We start from the raw sequence: 23,000 nt of genomic DNA on the forward strand, positions 1-23,000 counted from the left end.
ATGTTAAGCCCCATAGTGCTCAGAGCCATTTGAACCATTTGAAGAACTCACACTCACGTAGACAACCTTGTATTCATTCAAAAACGTAACGTCAACACAGCACGTTATGGTAGTGGTGGGTTGTTGAGCAGTGACTGGATCCGCTGTGGTGTGAGCGTCATAATTTGTTACTGCTCACATAACCTGTGATGCCTACTGTGTATTCTAGTAATTGTGGACAGAGGCACGTCATTCCATGCTACTTCAGCTCTTTGACAGAATTCAACAATCATAGTCGCTGGCACGTCAGTTTCTTGGCAAACGAATCCATTTCCTGAATCAAAGTATGTGGTGTGACTGTACGATCCCACACGGCCAGGCGAACACTAAATGTCCTCTCAGGCGCTAGTCGCGCGGAGCTGTTGACGTCCTGCATACTGTTGAATATGTCCCTCCGTAACCCATCAGTTCCGTATTCGCGTGACAGTCGTGGCATCCCAATCACCGCAAACAGCGACACTGCGGAACGATGAACCGTCCTTCCGATGGCGCTTTCAGTCTCTGACAGGCGCTGTTAGAAGTTTTCCCTTCTTCTCACAGACAAATAACACACATATGTTTTTTTTTTTTTTTGTCAGAGTTGTTGTGCCTTCACTATACGTCGCCGTCCACGACGAGTTCAAAGGCCCTGCGACTAGACCGATGGAGGCGCCAGCGCTGTAACAGGGTGCGCTAGCAGTGGCCGTGAGCAACACTAGCGCCGTCGGCAGTTGATGGGGGTGGCGGGGGGGGAGACCCAACACAAACGATCAGGATTTGATGGAACGCGTGGGTAGCCGTTATATACTCGGCGGCCGTGTGTGAGGGAAATATTGAGGTTATGTAAAATAATACATGGCAGTGGTGAATGGCCAGAGGACTTCGTGTCAACACTAATGATTCCATTACCAAAGACACAAGGTACCAAGAATTGCAGTGGGCACAGGACAATTAGCCTCATGTCACATGCTGCGAATATTATGTTAGGAATCATTAATAAAATATTGGTAAAGTAATGGAAGGGAAATTGTCTGAAGAACAATTTGGTTTTAGAGGGAATACGGGCACAAGAGATGCAATAAAACTTTTGAGAATTTTGGGAGAGAGGATTATTGAACAGGGAAGAGAACTATGTATCTGTTTTGTAGACCTGGAAAAGGGTTTTTGATAATGGGGCTTGAGATAAGCTTGCAACTATAATGAGGGGAATAGCCTGGAAAACCAGGCTACTTATAAACTCTTTATACTTAAAAAGCATCAGTGAAAGTGAGAGGAGAAAGTACCAACTGGTTAGAACTAGGAAAAGGAGTAAGACAAGGCTGCTGTCTGTCTCCCATCCTTTTCAATCTACACTTAGAAAATATCATTGTCCACTAGATGACAATGGGGTAAAAATTGGAAGAAGAACAGTACAATAAGGTGTCTGAGGTTTGCAGACGACGTGGTTCTCCTAGTATCAGATGAAAAAAACTACGGGATATAGTGGATACCAATAAAGCTAAAGGAAAGATTCACGCAATGAAAATAAGTGAAATGAAATAAATTAATGGCACTGGGAGGAAATAAAAAGATAAAGATAATGCTGAATGGAGCAAAATAGAAAGGGACTTTAAGAGCAGCACAGAAATTAGAACCAGAATAGCAAAGGCGAAAGAGACATTTTATAAGAAAAGGAGAATTTTTTGCAGCAATTGGACGAAGATGTAAGGATAAGGCTAATACAGTGTTTTGTATGGAGTGTCCTCTCGTATGGTGAGGAAGAAAGATAGAGCAAAGCTGGAGGCTTTTGACATGTGGAATTGGCGGAGAAGGGGGAAGAATAAGTTGGATGGATAGAGTGCCAAATGAAGAGGTACTGAGACTAGTGGAAGACCACACTCGATGTAATAAAAGAAGGAAAAGAAATTAGATTGCACATATACTAAAAGAAAAGGAGGGTACCTGGAAGGAAAGAGGAGGCGAGGGAAGAAGAGATTTCAGATCATGGATGATGTGATGGACCGCAACACACACGCCTGCATTGAGAAGGAGCAATGAATCGCATGAAATTGAGGTACAAAGGACATGCTAATACAGCAGAAAACTAATGATGATATCTGGCCGAGAACTGTAGTTAATGACAAGCCTGGTCCTTTTTGCTGTACAGGATAGTCAGAAGCAATCTGAAAAGCTTGTAAAGGTGTTCCACGGTAGGTTGTGCTCGAAAGCAATCGTAAGAAAAAAATTCGATACGTTGCGCCATTTCAGAGTTAATTAGCACTGAAAGTAACCAGTCACGCCGTTGCGCGCGCAAATTCAATCGGCCCACCAGAGACGGTGTCGCCAAAAGTGTCCTTCGTTTGGTTTCCTAAAACCAAACAAGAGGACGATAGAAAAATTGGACAAAAGACTGTAGTAAGATTCGAACCCCAGCCAAAACCTGAGCAGTCTCGTGCACTATTATCAACGCTATGAAAACGACTGAAGCTAACGGCATCTTCCGACCCGCTTGAATTTGCACGCGCAACGGCCTTATTGCCTAATCTCAATACTACTTAACCAGGAAACGGCGCAAAGTATCGATTTTTTTTCTTAACAATTATTTCTCAGCACAACCTCTCCTGCTACACATTTAAAGCTTTTCAGACTGCTTCTGATCACCCGGTAGAGCTTTCTCTCATGCTGCTGCTGCCTTGAAAGCACAACTTGGGGCAGCGTTGTTTTGAGCTGTATGTGCGTGCGTGTGTGTGTGTGTGTGTGTGTGTGAGAGAGAGAGAGAGAGAGAGAGAGAGAGAGAGAGAGAGAGATAGATAGATAGAGCGAGAGAGAGAGAGTGATATACAGTGCTCCCTTAAAGTCTTGGCGGAAGTTGTTATTAATTATCTCTCCGGTATGACTGGTAGTGTCCCGTAGGAGAGAGCGGATTCATTTCTTTGTACACGCGGTTCCAATCAGTGCTAAAGTGATTAATGATTATTGCGAACACGCCTCTCCTGTTATAGAATTACTCCTAGTTCTGAGAGTTGCATGTTGCTTATTCAGTGCAGCTGTCCAGTAACATTGAATGAACCGCACATGTTATCGCACTTGTGCCATGTGATGTGAGCACGTATAACTGAAACAAATCTTGACACATTCCTGCTAGCATGCTTGTGTCTCGGTCTAGTTTCCTCTTCCAATTATTGTGAACGAAGCCTTGTTTCTTCTAGTTCATATTATTGTTATAAATCCGTTCTGAAAAGGAGGTCTAAATTATTTCGAGAACTTGTGAATGCATTTCGTCGTTTTTCTTAAATTTTCAAATTGCTTCGGTATTGATCGTGTCTCTTAAAACTGTCGGGAAATTGTAACTGTCTTACTGGCCAGACTGTTTGTACTATTATTTAGAACAAGCCTTCATGTAAGAAGTATCACGGTTATAGCAAGCTTGTGTGTGATGCTCTGGCCTAGGTACAATAGTTTGAGTCCGTTATGTATTTTAAATTTTTTTGGCTGATTGTTCTTAGTTCGGTAGGAAGCTCTCTCTAATTTTATTGTTCCAGTGGTTTTAACATTATGTGCGTATTCTTGTGGCCTATTACCTGTTTTGAATCTTTTGTTTCTTGTATCGCTTTGGAATTTTGGCCTGATTCTGAGACTAACAATTTGTTATTCCTATTGAGTGTACAATTTTAAAAACAGTTCCTAACTGGGGAAATTCATTGTAAAATTCTTTTTTATATTTCATTATACGAAAATCTTGAAGATTATCGATCACTCACAGCTCAATCCAGCCCCGCCACTCCCTTTTCGGCTCAGTTATTCTCAGCCATTCGAGGTCTCTTGGGTTTAAAATGTGAATACTTTAAAGACAACCCTTTTCTTTGTGTGTGGCAACACCTGTCCATCTTCTCAGCTTATTAACTGACAACTTTAGAATACTACAGGTAGAGACAAACTCGTCTGCCTATGCGGTCTCGACAGACCGGACTAATTTTGTCATGGGTAGGTCACAAGGTGCACATACTTTTTAGTCGTCAGTCTTTTGACTGGTTTGATGCGACCTGTCACGAATCCCTTTCCTCTGCCAATCTTGTACATCTACATCTACATGGATGCTCTGCAAATCACTCTTAAGTGTCTGGTAGAGGATTCATCGAAACACCTTGGCCGCGCGGGATTAGCCTAGCGGTCTGAGGCGCTGCAGTCACGGACTGTGCGGCTGGTCCCGGCGGAGGATAGAGTCCTCCCTCGGGCATGAGTGTGTGTGTTTGTCCATAGGGTAATTTAGGTTAAGTAGTGTGTAAGCTCAGGGACTGATGACCTTAGCAGTTAAGTCCCATAAGATTTAGCACACGTTTGAACAATTTGAACCACCTTCACAATAATTGTGTATTATTCCAATCTCGAACAGCGCGCAGAGAAATCGAACACCTATATCTTCCCGTGTGAGCTCTGATTTCCCTTATTTTATCATCTTGATCATTTCTCCCAATGTAGGTCGGCATCAACAAAATACACTCCTGGAAATTGAAATAAGAACACCGTGAATTCATTGTCCCAGGAAGGGGAAACTTTATTGACACATTCCTGGGGTCAGATACATCACATGATCACACTGACAGAACCACAGGCACATAGACACAGGCAACAGAGCATGCACAATGTCGGCACTAGTACAGTGTATATCCACCTTTCGCAGCAATGCAGGCTGCTATTCTCCCATGGAGACGATCGTAGAGATGCTGGATGTAGTCCTGTGGAACGGCTTGCCATGCCATTTCCACCTGGCGCCTCAGTTGGACCAGCGTTCGTGCTGGACGTGCAGACCGCGTGAGACGACGCTTCATCCAGTCCCAAACATGCTCAATGGGGGACAGATCCGGAGATCTTGCTGGCCAGGGTAGTTGACTTACACCTTCTAGAGCACGTTGGGTGGCACGGGATACATGCGGACGTGCATTGTCCTGTTGGAACAGCAAGTTCCCTTGCCGGTCTAGGAATGGTAGAACGATGGGTTCGATGACGGTTTGGATGTACCGTGCACTATTCAGTGTCCCCTCGACGATCACCAGTGGTGTACGGCCAGTGTAGGAGATCGCTCCCCACACCATGATGCCGGGTGTTGGCCCTGTGTGCCTCGGTCGTATGCAGTCCTGATTGTGGCGCTCACCTGCACGGCGCCAAACACGCATACCACCATCATTGGCACCAAGGCAGAAGCGACTCTCATCGCTGAAGACGACACGTCTCCATTCGTCCCTCCATTCACGCCTGTCGCGACACCACTGGAGGAGGGCTGCACGATGTTGGGGCGTGAGCGGAAGACGGCCTAACGGCGTGCGGGACCGTAGCCCAGCTTCATGGAGACGGTTGCGATTGGTCCTCGCCGATACCCCAGGAGCAACAGTGTCCCTAATTTGCCGGGAAGTGGCGGTGCGGTCCCCTACGGCACTGCGTAGGATCCTACGGTCTTGGCGTGCATCCGTGCGTCGCTGCGGTCCGGTCCCAGGTCGACGGGCACGTGCACCTTCCGCCGACCACTGGCGACAACATCGATGTACTGTGGAGACCTCACGCCCCACGTGTTGAGCAATTCGGCGGTACGTCCACCCGGCCTCCCGCATGCCCACTATACGCCCTCGCTCAAAGTCCGTCAACTGCACATACGGTTCACGTCCACGCTGTCGCGGCATGCTACCAGTGTTAAAGACTGCTATGGAGCTCCGTATGCCACGGCAAACTGGCTGACACTGACGGCGGCAGTGCACAAATGCTGCGCAGCTAGCGCCATTCGACGGCCAACACCGCGGTTCCTGGTGTGTCCGCTGTGCCGTGCGTGTGATCATTGCTTGTACAGCCCTCTCGCAGTGTCCGGAGCAAGTATGGTGGGTCTGACACACCGGTGTCAATGTGTTCCTTTTTCCATTTCCAGGAGTGTATTTTCGTATTCGAAGGAGAAAGTTGGTGATTGGAATGTCGTGAGAAGATTCCGCCGCAACGAGAAACGCCTTTCTTTTAATGATGTTCATCCAAAATCCTGTATCATTACAGTGACACACTCTGCTCTATTTCGCAATAATACAAAACGTGCTACCCTTCTTTGAACTTTTTCGATGTGCCCCGTCAATCCTATCTTACGAAGATCCCACACCGCGCGGCAGTATTCGAAAAGAGGACGGACAAGCGAACTGTACGCAGTCTCTTTAATAGATCTGATACATTTTCTAAGTGTCCTGCCAATAAAACGCAGTCTTTGATTAGGCTTCCTCACAACGTTTTCTATGTGTTCCTTCCAATTTACGTTGCTCGTAACTGTAATACCTAGGTATTTAGTTGAATTTACGGCTCTTAGATTAGACTGATTCATCGTGTAACCGAAGTTTAACGGATTCCTTTTAGCACTCATGAGGATGACCTCACACTTTTCGTTATTTAGGGTCAATTGCCAGTTTTGGCACCATTCAGAGTGCACTTGCAGCCTACGTTCTCAGTTAGTTTCTGAATGTATATCAGTCTCTGTCTTCCTGTAGTTTTTACCCTGTACAGATCCCTCTACAGCATGGAAGTTATTCCCCGACGTCTTAACAAATGGCTCTGAGCACTATGGGACTCAACTGCTGAGGTCATCAGTCCCCTAGAACTTAGAACTACTTAAACCTAACTAACCTAAGGACATCACACACATCCATGCCCGAGGCAGGATTCGAACCTGCGACCGTAGCGGTCGCACGGTTCCAGACTGTAGCGCCTAGAACCGCTCGGCCACTCCGGCCGGCCGACGTCTTAACAGATGTCCTATCATCCTGTTCCTTCTTCGTGTCAGTGTTTTTCACATATGCCCTTCCTCGCCGATTCTGCGAAGAACCTCCTCATTCCTTATCTTATCAGTCCATTTAATTTTCAACATTCTTCTGTAACACCACATCTCAAATGGTCTATTCTCTTCTGTTCCGGTTTTTCACAGTTCATGTCTCAGTGCCATAGAATGCTGTGCTCCAAACGCACATTCTAAGAGATTTCTTCCTCAGATTAAGACTTATGTTTCATGCTATCAGACTTCTCTTGGTCAGGAATGCCCTTTTGCCAGTGCTTGTGTGCTTTAAAAATGGTTCAAATGGCTCTAAACACTATGGGACTTAACATCTGATGTCATCAGTCCCTTGACTTAGAACTACTTAAACCTAACTAACCTAAGGACATCACACACATCCATGCCCGAGGCAGGATTCGAACTTGCGACCGTAGCAGCAGTTCGGTTCCGGACTGAAGCGCTCGGTCACAGCGGTGGCGTTGTGTGCTTTGCCGGCCGGGGTGGCCGAGTGGTTCGAGGCGCTACAGTCTGGAACCGGGCGACCGCTACGGTCGAAGGTTCGAATGCTGCCTCGGGCATAGATGTGTGATGTCCTTAGGTTAGTTAGGTTTAAGTAGTTCTAAGTTCTAGGGGACTGATGACCTCAGAAGTTAAGTCCCATAGTGCTCAGAGCCATTTGAATCATTTTGTGTGCTTTATATTTCCTCCTTGCTTCATACGTCACGGTTTATTTTGCTGCCTAAGTAGCAAAATTTGAGTTCATCTACTTCCTGATGGCCAATTCTGATAAGTTTCTCCCTGTATTAATTTCTACTACTTCTCATTACTTCCGTCTTTCTTCGATTTACTCTCAGTTCATATCCCTACCGATTAGACTTCATTCCATTCAACAGGTCCTGTAATTCTTCAGTTTCGCTGAAGACAGCAATGTCACAGCGAACCTTAACAGTGGTATTCGTTCACACTGAATTTTAATCCCCGCTCCTCAACCTTTCTTTTATTTCCGTCATTGGCTCATCGAAGCTCTCAATGCAAGCTGGAAGGCGAAGATTAAAGTGAGCCCTTGTTATCAACACCAAAAACCATGATTGAATGGAGTAGGATCGTTCCCAGACAAGTCGCACACCACATTCCGTCGGCTCTTGCCCTTTAGTGGAGGTGTTTTCAATGGAGACCGATACAAAAATAAGTGGGGGGCAAGAAAGCAAACAAAATGAAAATATTCTATATCGAGCCAGAGGGGGCAACTGGTTCCGTACACCAAACTTAAGAATATCACTGACTTTAACTCCACAGTCCGGCCCTGGAGACCACACGATGTAGACCGGCCGCCGTGTCATCCTGCTCCACGTGGCATCATGGAGATGCAACATGGCATCTACTAACCCGCTTTTTATGTCCACGTTGCTTCGTCCGTCATGTCTTATTTTGCTTCCTTAAAATGGTTCAAATGGCTCTGAGCATGGAAGTTATTCCCCGACGTCTTAACAAATGGCTCTGAGCACTATGGGACTTAACTTCTGAGGTCGTCAGTCGCCTAGGACTTAGGACTAATTAAACCTAACTAACCTAAGGACATCACACACATTCATGCCCGAGACAGGATTCGAACCTGCGACCGTAGCGGTCGCTCGGTTCCAGACTGTAGCGCCCAGAACCGCACGGCCACTCCGGCCGGCTTGCTTCCTTAACTTTGACTACCAGGTGCTTCCCAATTTTTATGTTAAGATTATCGCTCTCTTATTTCTGCTACTGCTCTTTACTTATGCCTTTCTTCGGTTTACTCTCAGTCAATATTCTGTAGTCATTAGACTGTTCATTCCATTCATACGTCCTGTCATTCTTCCTTTTCACTGAGGATAGCATTGTCATCAGCTAATCTTATTGATATCCTTTCGTCTCAGACTTTAACTCCACTCTTAAACCTTTCGAGGACGTATGAGATTGTAAATAATGCTATGCGCTAAGCCATTAGTGTGTAACATGAACTGCAACGATATTGTTGATCCCTCCGAGGCACATCAGACAGAGATTCATTGTCTGTGGATCACTCTCCGTTAAAGATAGCAGGCCACGCCCTTCCAACAAGAAAAAATTTTGAGCCAGTCGCAAGCCTGGTTAGAGATCCCATACGAACGTACTTTATTTAGAATGCCATTCTGGATCAAAAGCTTTTCGAAAATCGAGAAGCGCCTAACCAACCTGGTCTTCTCTTTCTATGAGAGTGACGATATAATACGTGAAAAGGCCTCATTGAATTTCACACGCTCAATCTTTTCAGAACCCATACACAATTCCACGGATGATGTTATTCATTTTTAGATAGATGACAGTCTTTAAACAAAGTAATTACTAGGTTTCTGCCAGAAATAAATGTGAGTGATAAGGGACAGTAATCCAATGGATCAGTTCTATTTTGTATTTCATTCGACTTCTGCTGTTTCTCAAATCATTGAAATCGTATTACAACCAAATGACTTTCATATAAGATTTAATCTTCTTACCTAAAATCCGTACGAGTACTTATTACAAGATGCATCAACGTTAACAGTCCAGTGAACAGTAACCTGGAGACGTTTGTTGATTTGTTGCGTGAGATCTGGAAGAAGAATCTTGTGTAACCGGAGCCTGTTGTTTGTGTTTCAGGGATACCGCGACAAGTACCACAAGGACGAGCACCACCACCTGGACGACTTCTGGAGCAACGGCCAGGAGAAAGGCGGCTACCACAAGTACGGAGAGCACGGCTCCCACTTCAGCGAGAAGGGCAAGAAGAAGGAGTCCGCCAAAAAGGCAACGGTTTGTACTTGCTCCACGTTCCTTGCGACAGAGAAGCAGCTGTCCACAAATCAGCATGCATTTGGAGTGCATCTCTAGTGCGAAACTTAGCTTACCCTTTTCTAGCACGATATGCTGCGAAGTACCGACGAAGGACGACAGACAGATTCTATATTCCTAGATATCCGGAAAGCGTTTGATACGGTACCACAGTGCAGACTGCTAACGAAGGTACGACCATGCGGAGTAGATACCCAGATATGTGAGAGGCTCGAAGACTTCTTAAGTAATAGAACCCTGTACCTCGACGGCGAGCCTTCACCATCGTCAGGAATGCCCCACGGAAGTGTGGTCATGTTGCTGTTGTTGCGCTCTTCGATCCGAATACTGGTTTGATGCAGCTCTCTATGCTACTGTATCCTGTGCGATCCTCTTCATCTACTGCAACCTACATCCTTCTGAATCTGCTTAGTTTATTTTATTTTATCGCATGGCTAGAGCTCCCCGTCGGGCAGACCGTTCGCCGGGTGCCGGTCTTCCAATTTGACGCCACTTCGGCGACCTGCAGTCGATGAGGATGATGGGATGATGGTGATGAGGACAGCACAACACCCAGTTATTGGGCGGAGAAAATTCCCCAACCCAGCCGGGAATAGAAACCGGGCCCAGAGGATTCACAATCCGTCCCGCTGACCATTCAGCTACCGGGGGCGGAAAATCTGCTTAGTGTATTCATCTCTTGCTCTTCCTCTACGATTTTTACCCCTAAACATTTCCCTCCAGTACTAAACTGGTAACTCTCGATGTCTCAGAATGTGTCCAATCAACCGAGCCCTTCCTTTGGCCTTCTTCTCTCCCCAATCCAATCAGTACCACCTAATTTTAAAATGGCTCAAATGTCTCTGAGCTCTAGGGGACTTAACATCTGAGGTCATCAGTTCCCTAGAACTTAGAACTACTTAAACCTAACTAACCTAAGGACATCACACACATTCATGCCCCAGGCAGGATTCGAACTTGCGACCATAGCAGTCTCACAGTTCCGGACTGAACCCCCTAATTAGTTACGCGATGTACCCACCTGATCTTCATCATTCTTCTCCAGCACCACATTTCAAAAGCTTCTATTCTCTTCTTGTCTCAGCTGTTTATTGTCCATGTTTCACTTCCACACATGGCTACACGCCGCACAAATAATTTCAGAAAAAACTTCCTGTCACTTAAATCTGTAATCCGTGTTAACAAATTCCTCTTCTTCAGAAACGCTTTTCTTGCCATTGCCAGTCTCCATGTTCTATCCTCGTCATGAGTTACTTTGCTGCCCAAATAGCGCATCTCATTTACTACTTTACGTGTCTCGTTTCCTAAACTAATTCCCTGAGTATCATCTGATTTAATTCGACTACGTTCCATTATCCTTGGTTTGCCTTTGTTAATGTTCATCTTATATTTTCCTTTCAAAACATCGTCCATTCCGTTCTACTGTTCTTCTAAATCCATTGCTATCTCTCACAGAATTACAACGTTGTCGGCAAACCTCAATGTTTTCATTTCTTCTCCCTGCAACTTAATTCCTACTCCAAATTTTTCTTTTGTTTCCTTTACTGCTTGTTCAATGCACATATTGAATAACATTGAGGATAGGCTACAACCCTATCTCATTCCCTTCTCAACCACTGCTTCACATTCATGCCACTCGACCCTTGTAACTGCCATCTGATTTATAAACAAGTTGCAAATAGCCTTTCGCTCCCTATATTGTGCTCCAGTCAACATTGTCAAAGACTTCCTTTAAGCCTAGAAATGTTATAAACATAGGTTTGTCTTTCCTGAACCTATCTTCTAAGATATGTTGTAGGGTCAGTATTGATCGCATGTTCCTACATTTCTCCGGCATCCAAACTGATCTTCCCCATGGTCGGCTTCTACTAGTTTTTGCAATCTTCTGTAAGGAATTCGTGTCAGTATTTCGCAACCATGACTTATTAAATTGATAGGTCGGTAATTTTCACACCTGTCACCAATTGCCTTCTTTGTAACTGGAATTACTACATTATTCTTTAAGTCTGGTGGTATTCCGCCTATCTCTCACATCTTGTACTCCGGATGGAGCAGTTTTGTCATGACTGGCTCTCCCTGACGGAATATCGTTTACGACCGGGGTCTTGTTTCTACTTAGATAATTCAAGGCTCTGTCAAATTCTTCTCGCAGTATTATACCTGCCATCTTATCTTCATCTACGTCCTCTTTCATTTCCATAAAACTGCCTTCAAGTTCATCTCCCTTGCACAGTCCTTCTATATACTCCTTCCGCCTTTTAGCTTTCTCTTCTTTGCTTAGAAGTGTTTTACCACCCGAACTCTTGATATTAATACAGCTACATCCCTTTTCCCCAACGGCCTCTTTAATTTTCCTGTATGCGGTATCTATCTTTCCCGCAGTGAAGTATGCTTCTAAATCCTTACATTTGTCCTCTAGCCATTCTAGTTTAGCCAGTTTGCACTTCCTATCAGTCTCATTTTTTAAACGTTTGTACTACTTCATTTGATGAGTTTTTAAATCTTCTCCTCTCATCTATTAAATGATGATGTTACTGTCGTAGAAAACCTCAAGTTTTATGAAATTGGTTCTTTACACACAGCTGGTTTGTATCATACTCAATAAACAGAAAGCAAAACATATATATATATATATATATATATATATATATATATATATATATATGTGTGTGTGTGTGTGCGTGTGTGTGTGTGTGTGTGTGTGTGTGTGTGTGTATGTATATGTATAGGCTGTTACAAAAAGGTACGGCCAAGCTTTCAGGAAACATTCCTCACACACAAATAAAGAAAAGATGTTATGTGGACATGTGTCCGGAAACGCTTAATTTCCATGTTAGAGCTCATTTTAGTTTCGTCAGTATGTACTGTACTTCCTCGATTCACCGCCAGTTGGGTCAATTGAAGGAAGGTAATGTTGACTTCGGTGCTTGTGTTGACATGCGACTCATTGCTCTACAGTACTAGCATCAAGCACATCAGTACGTAGCACCAACAGGTTAGTGTTCATCACGAACGTGGTTTTGCAGTCAGTGCAATGTTTACAAATGCGGAGTTGGCAGATGCCCATTTGATGTATGGATTAGCACGGGGCAATAGCCGTGGCGCGGTACGTTTGTATCGAGACAGATTTCCAGAACGAAGGTGTCCCGACAGGAAGACGTTCGAAGCAATTGATCGGCGTCTTAGGGAGCACGGAACATTCCAGCCTATGACTCGCGACTGGGGAAGACCTAGAACGACGAGGACACCTGCAATGGACGAGGCAATTCTTCGTGCAGTTGACGATAACCCTAATGTCAGCGTCAGAGAAGTTGCTGCTGTACAAGGTAACGTTGACCACGTCACTGTATGGAGAGTGCTACGGGAGAACCAGTTGTTTCCGTATCATGTACAGCGTGTGCAGGCACTATCAGCAGCTGATTGGCCTCCACAGGTACACTTCTGCGAATGGTTCATCCAGCAATGTGTCAATCCTCATTTCAGAGCAAATGTTCTCTTTACGGATGAGGCTTCATTTCAACGTGATCAAATTGTAAATTTTCACAATCAACGTGTGTGGGCTGACGAGAATCCGCACGCAATTGAGCAATCACGTCATCAACACAGATTTTCTGTGAACGTTTGGGCAGGCATTGTTGGTGATGTCTTGATTGGGCCCCATGTTCTTCCACCTACGCTCAATGGAGCACGTTATCATGATTTCATACGGGATACTCTACCTGTGCTGCTAGAACATGTGCCTTTACAAGTACGACACAACATGTGGTTCATGCACGATGGAGCTCCTGCACATTTCAGTCGAAGTGTTAGTACGCTTCTCAACAACAGATTCGGTGACCGATGGATTGGTAGAGGCGGACCAATTCCATGGCCTCCACGCTCTCCTGACCTCAACCCTCTTGACTTTCATTTATGGGGGCATTGGAAAGCTCTTGTCTACGCAACCCCGGTACCAAATGTAGAGACTCTTCGTGCTCGTATTGTGGACGGCTGTGATACAATACGCCATTCTCCAGGGCTGCATCAGCGCATCAGGGATTCCATGCGACGGAGGGTGGATGCATGTATCCTCGCTAACGGAGGACATTTTGAACATTTCCTGTAACAAAGTGTTTGAAGTCACGCTGGTACGTTCTTTTGCTGTGTGTTTCCATTCTATGATTAATGTGATTTGAAGAGAAGTAATAAAATGAGCTATATATATATATATATATATATATATATATATATATATAGAGAGAGAGAGAGAGAGAGAGAGAGAGAGAGAGAGAGAGAGAGGGGGGGGGGGGTGGGAGTCCCAGAGGGTTCAATTTTTGGTCCACTCCTATTCCTTATACATGTGAATGACTTTCACTTGGCACTCAACAAGCAGAAATGGTACTTTTTGCCATTACAGAGAAAGCAGCAGAAAAGTTAGTAAACAATATTTTCCAAGGAATTACTAAGTGGTTCCATAAAAATGGACTCAGCCCAAATTTAAATGAAAAAACGCTACATTCAGTTCAGTACAACAAATACAGTCATATAAACAACTGATGTAGCTCATGAGCAGAATGCTCCACATTTTTGGGTTTACATATGGACGAAAATGTGAACTGGAAGAAGCAAGTTACTGAGCTGCTCAGGCAATTATGTTCAGCTACTTTTGCTCTTCGTATAACCGCTAATCTTGGAAACAGAAGTATCAACCTCCTGACATATTCCACGTATATTTCCACTGTATAATATTGTATGGAGTAACTTTCCAGGGTTTCTCATTGCTCAGAAAGACAGTACTCGTTGCAGAAAAGTAAACAGTAAGAATAATATGTGATGTTCACCCACAGATGTCAAGTAGGTACCTGATCAAGGAGCTAGGCATTTTAACTGTACCATCCAGTACATTTATTCGCTAATGAAATTCGTTATAAATAATCTGTCACAATTTGAGAAGAACAGTGATGCCTACACCTACAACATTAGAGAGAACAATGACTTCTGTTACCCGCGGACTTGACGCAGTTGGTGATCTGGATTTGTTGGTGTCGAGCGAGGCCTTCGCTCCGGCCTGGTGCGGTAACGTCAGTCGGCGGGAGTGGACGGAGTCGGCTCGGCCCGTGGTAGGGGGGCGCCGCATCAACTGCCGAGGAAACTCCGCTTTATGCCCGCCGACATTATTAATGTATTGTTTGTTTCCTATGATCGAATCTATTCGATCGGCATGTTTAAGACGTGCGTCCAAGGACTCGTTTTCATGGCTCACCATTGCCAATTGCACTTGCGTAAGGAGCTTCACAGCCCATAAAGTCCACAATTTGTGGTCTACATGTACATTTACATATATACTCCGCTAGCCACCAAGCGGTGTGTGGCGGAGGGCATGTCTTTCAATGGTGGTCATTGCGCTATTTGGCACTTAGCATCTATTCCACAATGCCAGGTCTTGTAAGCGATGACATCTCTGTCGGCGAATGATTCCAGTCCAGGTAGACAGGCATTCTCACATCGAACGATAGCTAGAGTGAACCATCCACTTCCAGTATTCCCTGTGCCAGCATCAAGATTGAAATTCACTCGACATCCTCGGAAAAATATGGGTCCACTCAATGTAACACTTTGTGCTGTTCCATTTGTGCCAAGTTTATTTTCGAGGCTTATTATATGTTTGTAAACAGGCTTGCGATGGCGGCGTTGACGATAGAGACGTCGACGAGGCCGTTTAGCGCGTCGTCTGTCTGCAAGTGTGTCCCACTTCAAACTTTCTATGAGATTTGTAACGCTCTCGCGATGGCTCAATATATCAGTCACGAATCTTGCCGCTCTTCTTTGGACCTTCTCAATCTCTTGAATCAGACTCAACTGGTAAGGGTCTCATACAGACGGACAATAATCTAAGACTGTACGAACTAAAGTATTGTAAGCTATTTCCTTTGTTGAAGGACTGCATCGCTTCAGGATTCTACTAATAAACTGCAATCTAGAGTGTACTTGTGTAATCTGATCATTCCATTTGAGATCATTTAGAATAGTCACACCCAGATATTTGACTAATGTTACCGCTTCGAAAGACTGGGCATTTATTTTGCACTCGTACATTAATGGGGATTTTCGCCTTGTTATACTCAGTAGGTTACACTTACTAATACTGAGAGATAACTGCCAGTCATTACACCACGCATTTATTTTCGGCAAATCCTCATTGATTTGTTCACAACTTTCGTGTGATACTACTTTCCTGTAGACTACAGCATCATCGGCAAACAGTCTAATGTCGCTGTCAATACCATCAACCAGATCGTTTATGTAAATCGTAAAGAGCAGGCAAGAGACGAATGTCAATCTGTGTGCGTAGGCGACACCATAGTTGCGATGGGTTCTCGTCACTTAAAACTTCGTCGCAAACGACGTGATAAATTTTCTCACCGGGGAAGCGGGTGAGGCGACGTAGAAGATCTGTCTCGACTGTCTTGTATTTGTTGTCTGCTGGAGGGGTGAAGATGATATCACTTGTTGCCTCCATATGTTCTCCGACTTTGGTTAATAACGTGACGAATTTGACGTCGTTGTTAATGACGTCACTCGATTTGAAGATATTGTCCACGATGGCAAACCACAAAGTAGGTTGTTCTGGTCGTAAAGACAGTAGTTTGAGGTGTGTCCTGTGGCAGAATGATTGCCTGGGTGATGGTCGCATTGTAAGAACTGTCGAGCAAATATTGTCCTCCGTAAGCGGCGCGACATGCTGGATGGGAGATGGCGTAGTGCGATGCAGCCAGTTGCACGAGTTCCGAAGCGATCTTATTCGCTCGCGACGCGGTTGTTCCATCAAAATCGATTAAACACGTCTCCACATGGTTACACTGCCTTGGCTTGTGTCTAGCCAGGTTTGGAAGAGAAACGGGGTTCCACCCGAAATCACAGAGTAAATTGTTTCTCACTTTCCGTTGTTTTGCATCGTTGCACACTAATGTAGCCCTGCCGAAGAGATTATCACACGACTTGCATGTGAGGTGTTATCCATAGTGGGTGACGTGGCTGGAGAAACGTTGTCAACCAGTGAAATCTGCGCAGCACAGTGGCAGCAGCACTGTCGTTGCACAATAGACAGATACGTTGAATTTATAAGTGATCGAGATCGTCGGTCGTCACCCATGTAGTTGCACATGTTACAGGAGATGGTTACGTTAAGTAAACACACGGTCCTGATCCTCTGTAAAACAATTTTATTGACGAAACGAGCATTCGCAATACAGCTCCCGAACACAGTGAAATCCTCAGACCAACTGATTTCAAACAGTCCCTTGCACCTACGTTGACCGACAGCGATATTCCTTCGCACAGTAGTTTTCCCACATACGCAAATAAATGCAGCACTTGTAATTAATTTTACCGTTAGTTGACAGATAGGACAAAATCACATTAAAAAATTCGTGAATGTCAGTAACGAACACGGTACTGGTCAAAACAGACAAGAATCAGTGCCATTTCCAAGGACTAATTTAAAATACGCAGGCGTCCGAACAGAAAACCTTTGCCAACCTAGATCTACACCTATACTCTGCAAACCAACGTGAGGTGCATAGTAGAGGATACGTCCCATAGTACCAGTTATTAGGGTTTCTTCCCGTTCCATTCACGTATAGAGCGCGGGAAGAATGGTTGTTGGAATGCCTCTGTGAGTGCAGTACTTATTCTAATCATATGCTCTCGATCCCTATGTGTGCGACACGTAGGGCGTTGCAGTATATCCCTACAGTAATCATTTAAAGCCGGTTCTTGAAACTTCGTTAATAGACTTTCTCGGGACAGTCTACATCTATCTTGAAGAGCCTTCCAGTTCAGTACTTTCAGTATCACTGTGACGTTCTCCCAAGTATACTCTCGGGTTCTAATCTTAAAGTCACGGGAAACAAGCAAACTTTATTGACAATGGTAAAAAACACATACATATCAATAAACTAGAAAAAAAAATTCAAAAGCTACATGATCATGAAGATATGTACAATAACATCGCGCTCTTACAGAAGTTTTCGTATAACATGCACTGTCCAGTCACATGTACACATCCCCGCAGCCGTCGTTCAACCCCGCATCTACGGCTCGTGTTGCACTAGACTTCCCTATGTGTTGGTTTTCAAATGTTCAAATGTGTGTGAATTCCTAAGGGACCAAACTGCGGAGGTAATTGGCCCCTAGACTTACACACTACTTAAACTAACTTATGCTAAGAACAATACACACACTCATGTCCGAGGGAGGACTCGAGCCTCTGGCGGGAGGGGCCGCGCAATCCGTGACACGGCGCCTCAAACCGCACGGCCACTCTGTGTTGGTTATGGATAGCGCCATTTTGCAGTGCGCGATATAGTACCTTAACCACTGTGGCACACGAACAGTTTACGAACCTAATCGTTTTGGAAATGACAAAATGCCTATTGGCTTCTGTCTCGGGTTCTTCGGCCGACGATCATCCATTAATTTTACTGACGTTTAGCCAGCACGAGTGGCTGGCACTGTCAAAGCTTCACCCTCCATTGCCGGTGGTGAACTGGAGCCGAGCTCGCGGCCGCAGACTGTACGTACGTGGGTGGCGCGCCAACGTTCGAGGGCTTCTCCGCGGTCATTTCCGGCAAGAAAGTTCTGGCTGTAGAGAAGCACTACCACACGCGCTTGTTCAGAGTAGCTGTAGAAATATAAAAACACGCGAACAGTTTCAATAAGAAAGAGGAAAGCATCAAGATAAGCGGATCCTCGTTCCCGTACTGCACCGAACGACCGTCGCAGGTAGCAAGAGGAGAACCGCTCCGGAAATGACCGCGGAGAAGCCCTCGAAAGTTGGCGCGCCAGGTACATATAGTCTGCGGCCGCGAGCTCGGCTCCAGTTCACCACCGGCAATGGAGGGTGAAGCTTTGACAATGCCAGCCACTCGTGCTGGCGAAACGTCAGTAAAAATCATTAGATGAACGTCGGCCGAAGAACCCGAGACAGAAGCCAATAGGCAGTTTGCCAACAAGTGGTCACAAAAGCCTTAACAGTTTCGGAAATGGCCCGAAAACCAATGATCGTGTTCTTTTGGGCGTCAGATAAATCGTTCCGTTTCCGCATTACAGCGATTGTATTGTTTTCCACTCTCCACAGCATGCACTACACACCCTCTGCTGCCAGTGCGGCCACCAGCTGTTAGCGATTGGGACACACTTTACATTCCTTCCACTGGTAGTTCTGCGACCTGCCGTTTGGGAGTGGTTATAGCACGTTGACGTAGAACATAGGCGGTGCTCACATTAATGTGACTGGACCGTGTAGTTGTCTGGACTGTACCCGTACATGATGTGTCATGCATTGTATTACTTGAAAGATGAGATGTAAAGTGTGGCGCCCATGTATGCATGATGTATTTATGGCATGACGCCTGCATGAGTCCCACACTTTACATTCATCCTTCAATTAATACAGTACGTGACATATCGTCTACAGCTACAGTCTAGACAAACCGTTTGTACTCAAATGTGGCAGAATGCCAAAATAGACCAAATTAATTACCTGTTGTGTACGACTATGGTCCTTAACTGCAATAAAGAGATAAATGCTGTCCTGGATCACGGTTAATTTTGCTTCGAACTTGTCGCAACTCATGAAATTTACGAAAGAAGTAGCTGACTAGCGAGTTGGTTAGCTGCGCGTTGATGACACTCATAAACAGTTCATGTGAGTAGAGTTCTAATGTAACTCTTCGTTAGAGAATCGATTGACACTCTCTAAAATACACAATGCAAAATTATAGAGACTGGGACTTTATGTTTTGTACAATGAGGAACAATTATGTGAATATAATAAATTTTTGTGTGGTTTCACCTGCTAGAAAGTTTCTAAAGACAGAATTTTGTCTCAACACATAAAAGAGGAAAATCTTAAAAACATGCATCCGTTTTAAATATCGCTTCTTACCATACCTCTGAGTGGACGCATGACAATTTATCTTGTTTTCCTCTCTTTCCCGTGAATATTTTCAATGTCGTAAGACGTAGTAGGCAAGAAAACGCCTCCGGCCTGATAATGTACCGGTGCTGTGATCTTCGGTCTCGCTGTCTCTGCATATGCTCCCCTATGTTCAGTATGCCGACTCCTCGTACTGAGCATATAAAAATTGGTTGTAAAATTATATATGACGCTAAATTAGCGGTGGATTGCTGTAATATAGCAGTTTCTGGAAATTACATCTTTGTACTACAGCTTCAGTAGGACTGGATATCAAATGCCCACTGACTCTGGTTTTATCAGTGTAAGCTAGCACAATCAGATTTTATTTGAAGAAAGTGACGATGGCTTTTTTGATGATGCAAAACAAAAACACAACCGTCTGAACAGGCCTTGATGGCCCAACGGTACCGACCAGCCGCCGTGTCATCCTCTGCCTTTAGGCGTCACCGGATGCAAATACACAGGGGCATATGGTCAGCATGTGCTCTTCCAGCCGTTGTCAGTTTTCGTGACCGCTGCTGCTATTTCTCAATCAAGCTGTTCCTCAATAGGCCTCACAAGGGCTGAGTGCATCCCGCTTGCAGCCCGCTGTTGGGCTTGGCTAACACTTGGAAGGGTCACCACCTGGGTCTGCCGAGTGCTGTGGGCAAGCGGGTGCACTCAGCCCTCGTGAGGCCATTTGACGAACTGCTTGATTAAGGGGTAGCAGCACCGGTCACGAAAACTGACAACAGGCAAGAGAGTTGTATGATGCTAGTGCTGATTCTGTGTTTTTCATTTGACGATGCCACTATGGCTCCAGTGTATTAGGACATGTTCTTATAAATAGGTCTGCCGGCCGGAGTGGCCGAGCGGTTCTAGGCGCTACAGTCTGGAACCGCGCGACCGCTACGCTCGCAGGTTCGAATCCTGCCTCGGGCCTGGATGTGTGTGATGTCCATAGGTTAGGTAGGTTTAAGTAGTTCTAAATTCTAGGGGACTGATGACCTCAGAAGTTAGGTCCCATAGTGCTCAGAGCAATTTTTTATAAATAGGTCTGAAGATGGTCATTATAGACCCAAACCGGTAGTCTGATGACAAAAAATTTGTGACCATAGATGTAAAGTACAGGAAATTTATTCCACGTTTTTTTTTTTCAGTTCTTCTTTACTAGCCCGCAAGTCGCGAATGGTTTTTTCTGTTGGTGGAGGGCCGAAATGCCGCTCAGCTGCTCTGTTTCCATGTTCTTCTGCATACGCTGTTATTTTCAATTTATAGCCTGCACAATATGAATACCTTCTATTTTTTTCCATTACGAAACCAGCTACTAACAAAAATATTGTACTATTACCGGAAACACAAATCACCTTCAGTTCTAATTCACTGGCACCCCACACTGAAATCACGCATCACATGGCAGACAGTGTTCTGGGTTTGTGATGGTGGGGCTGGAGTGAGATAGTGTTAGCCAGCTTGTGAATACCTGCGACTCCTGTTCGTCGTATCGGTGCACTGCTGGTGCCAGTTGAATCCAATGTTGCCACACAGATATAGGTCTCCCATCTGCAGCATCGATTATATGGCCATTTTTAAGGCTGGCGGGAATTTTAAATCAAACACTGGACCTTTTATCATTAATTTACAGTGTAAGACGTACCTGACGTTTGGATTCGATGAAAAATGTGCGTCTTATAGCCTGTAAAATACTCTAACATCACTGTGCCTCTCCAAAACATTCAATGGTATCTGTTCTCCCGTCTCTGCCATATTCACCGAACGTGGTCACCAGGGCCAGTGCGGAGTCGCGATTCATCGCTGAAACCTATACTACGTCATTCGTCAGCAACCCATGCTTCCCAGTCACGGCACTGCTCAAAACGCGGCCATTTGTGTTGTGGTGTCAACGACAGTATACTCGTGGGATGATAGTTCCCTAGTCCAGTTGATGGTAGTCTCCAACCAGTGGTGTGGGATCGCACTGAACGTCGCAGGGAGTAAACTATTTGTTCTCATATGGCAAGCACAGATGTTAAAGGGGTAGGATGAGCCTGGTGCGCAGTAACGGCGATCCTCCTTTGTGTTGTTCAGACGGGGTCGGCAGGCAACTTGACGACGAACGTACCTGCCATCCATTTCACATGCTGTCCAGCATCGGATCACTGTCACACTCAAGTGCCCCACAAATTTGGGTACTGCCCGATTCGGCCAGCTGGCCAAATGGAGACACATAATGAGGCCACTTCTTTCAGACTGACCCAGGTGCTGCTGTCGCTGTCTCACATGAGTATGCGGCATCTCTGCATCCTACACAGTGATCACTCAACATCTCATGCTGTTCGTGCTCCTTACATACACTATCAGACTTGGTAGCAACACTAAACATGGATAACACTATTCCACTGTGGTGGCCGTTCTATCTGTCCCAGATAATTGCAACTCTAAATCACTGGCATACTTCTAGAAGGTGTATTTTTATTTATTTATTTTACACTTCAAATTCCGTAGGACCAAACTGAGGAGCAAGTCTCCAAGATCATGCAACATGTCAGTACATGAAATTACAACATAAAAGTAATAACAGATAAAAAAAATTCATGAACCCGAAAAAAGTCAGTCCATTAGTTTAAGTAAACGCAATCAACAATACAACATAAGAATCAGCTTAAGTTTTCAAGGAACTCCTCAATAGAATAGAAGGAGTGACCCATGAGGAAACTCTTCAGTTTCGATTTGAAACCGCGTGGATTACTGCTAAGATTCTTGAATTCGAGTGGTAGTTTATTGAAAATGGATGCAGCAGTATACTGGACTCCTTTTTGTACAAGACTTAATGAAGTCCGATCCAAATGCAAGTTTGATTTCTGCCGAGTATTAATTGAGGGAAAGCTGCTTGTTCTTGGGAATAAGTTAATATTGTTAACAAGAAATGACAGTAAGGAATATATATAACTGGGAGGCCAAAGTTAAAAGTCCCAGACTTGTGAACAGAGGTCGACAAGAGGTTCGTGAACTTACACCACTGATTGCCCGAACCGCCCGTATCTGAGCCAAAATTATCCTTTTAGAACGGGAAGAGCTGCCCCAAAATATAATACCATACGACATAAGCGAATGAAAATAAGCAAAGTAGACTAATTTTCGTGTTGAACGATCACTCACTTCAGATACCGCTCGAATAGTAAAAATGGCTGGATTAAGTCTTTGAACAAGATCCTGAATGTGGGCTTTCCACGACAGTTTACTATCTATCTGAACACCTAGAAATTTGAACTGTTCAGTTTAACTAATCATATGCCCGTTCAGTGAAATTAAAAGGTCAGGTTTTGTTGAATTGTGTGTTAGAAACTGTAAAAACTGAGTCTTACTGTGGTATAGCGTTAGTTTATTTTCTACAAGCCATGAACTGAGGTCATGTACTGCACTATTTGAAAC

General features: G+C 44.7%; 1 protein-coding gene across 2 annotated transcripts in view; it reads left to right on the forward strand.

Moving 5' to 3' along the window:
* LOC124619524 (keratin, type I cytoskeletal 9-like) overlaps positions 1 to 23,000 on the forward strand; it is a 95,943-nt gene that overhangs the window by 65,947 nt on the left and 6,996 nt on the right. For both annotated transcript variants that reach the window (XM_047145976.1, XM_047145986.1), the window contains exon 4: positions 9,437 to 9,589. In XM_047145976.1, the coding sequence (XP_047001932.1) occupies positions 9,437 to 9,589 (153 nt within the window). The remainder of the gene's footprint in view (positions 1 to 9,436; positions 9,590 to 23,000) is intronic.

Source organism: Schistocerca americana, chromosome 1 (genome assembly GCF_021461395.2).
Source record: "Schistocerca americana isolate TAMUIC-IGC-003095 chromosome 1, iqSchAmer2.1, whole genome shotgun sequence".
NCBI lineage: Eukaryota > Metazoa > Arthropoda > Insecta > Orthoptera > Acrididae > Schistocerca > Schistocerca americana.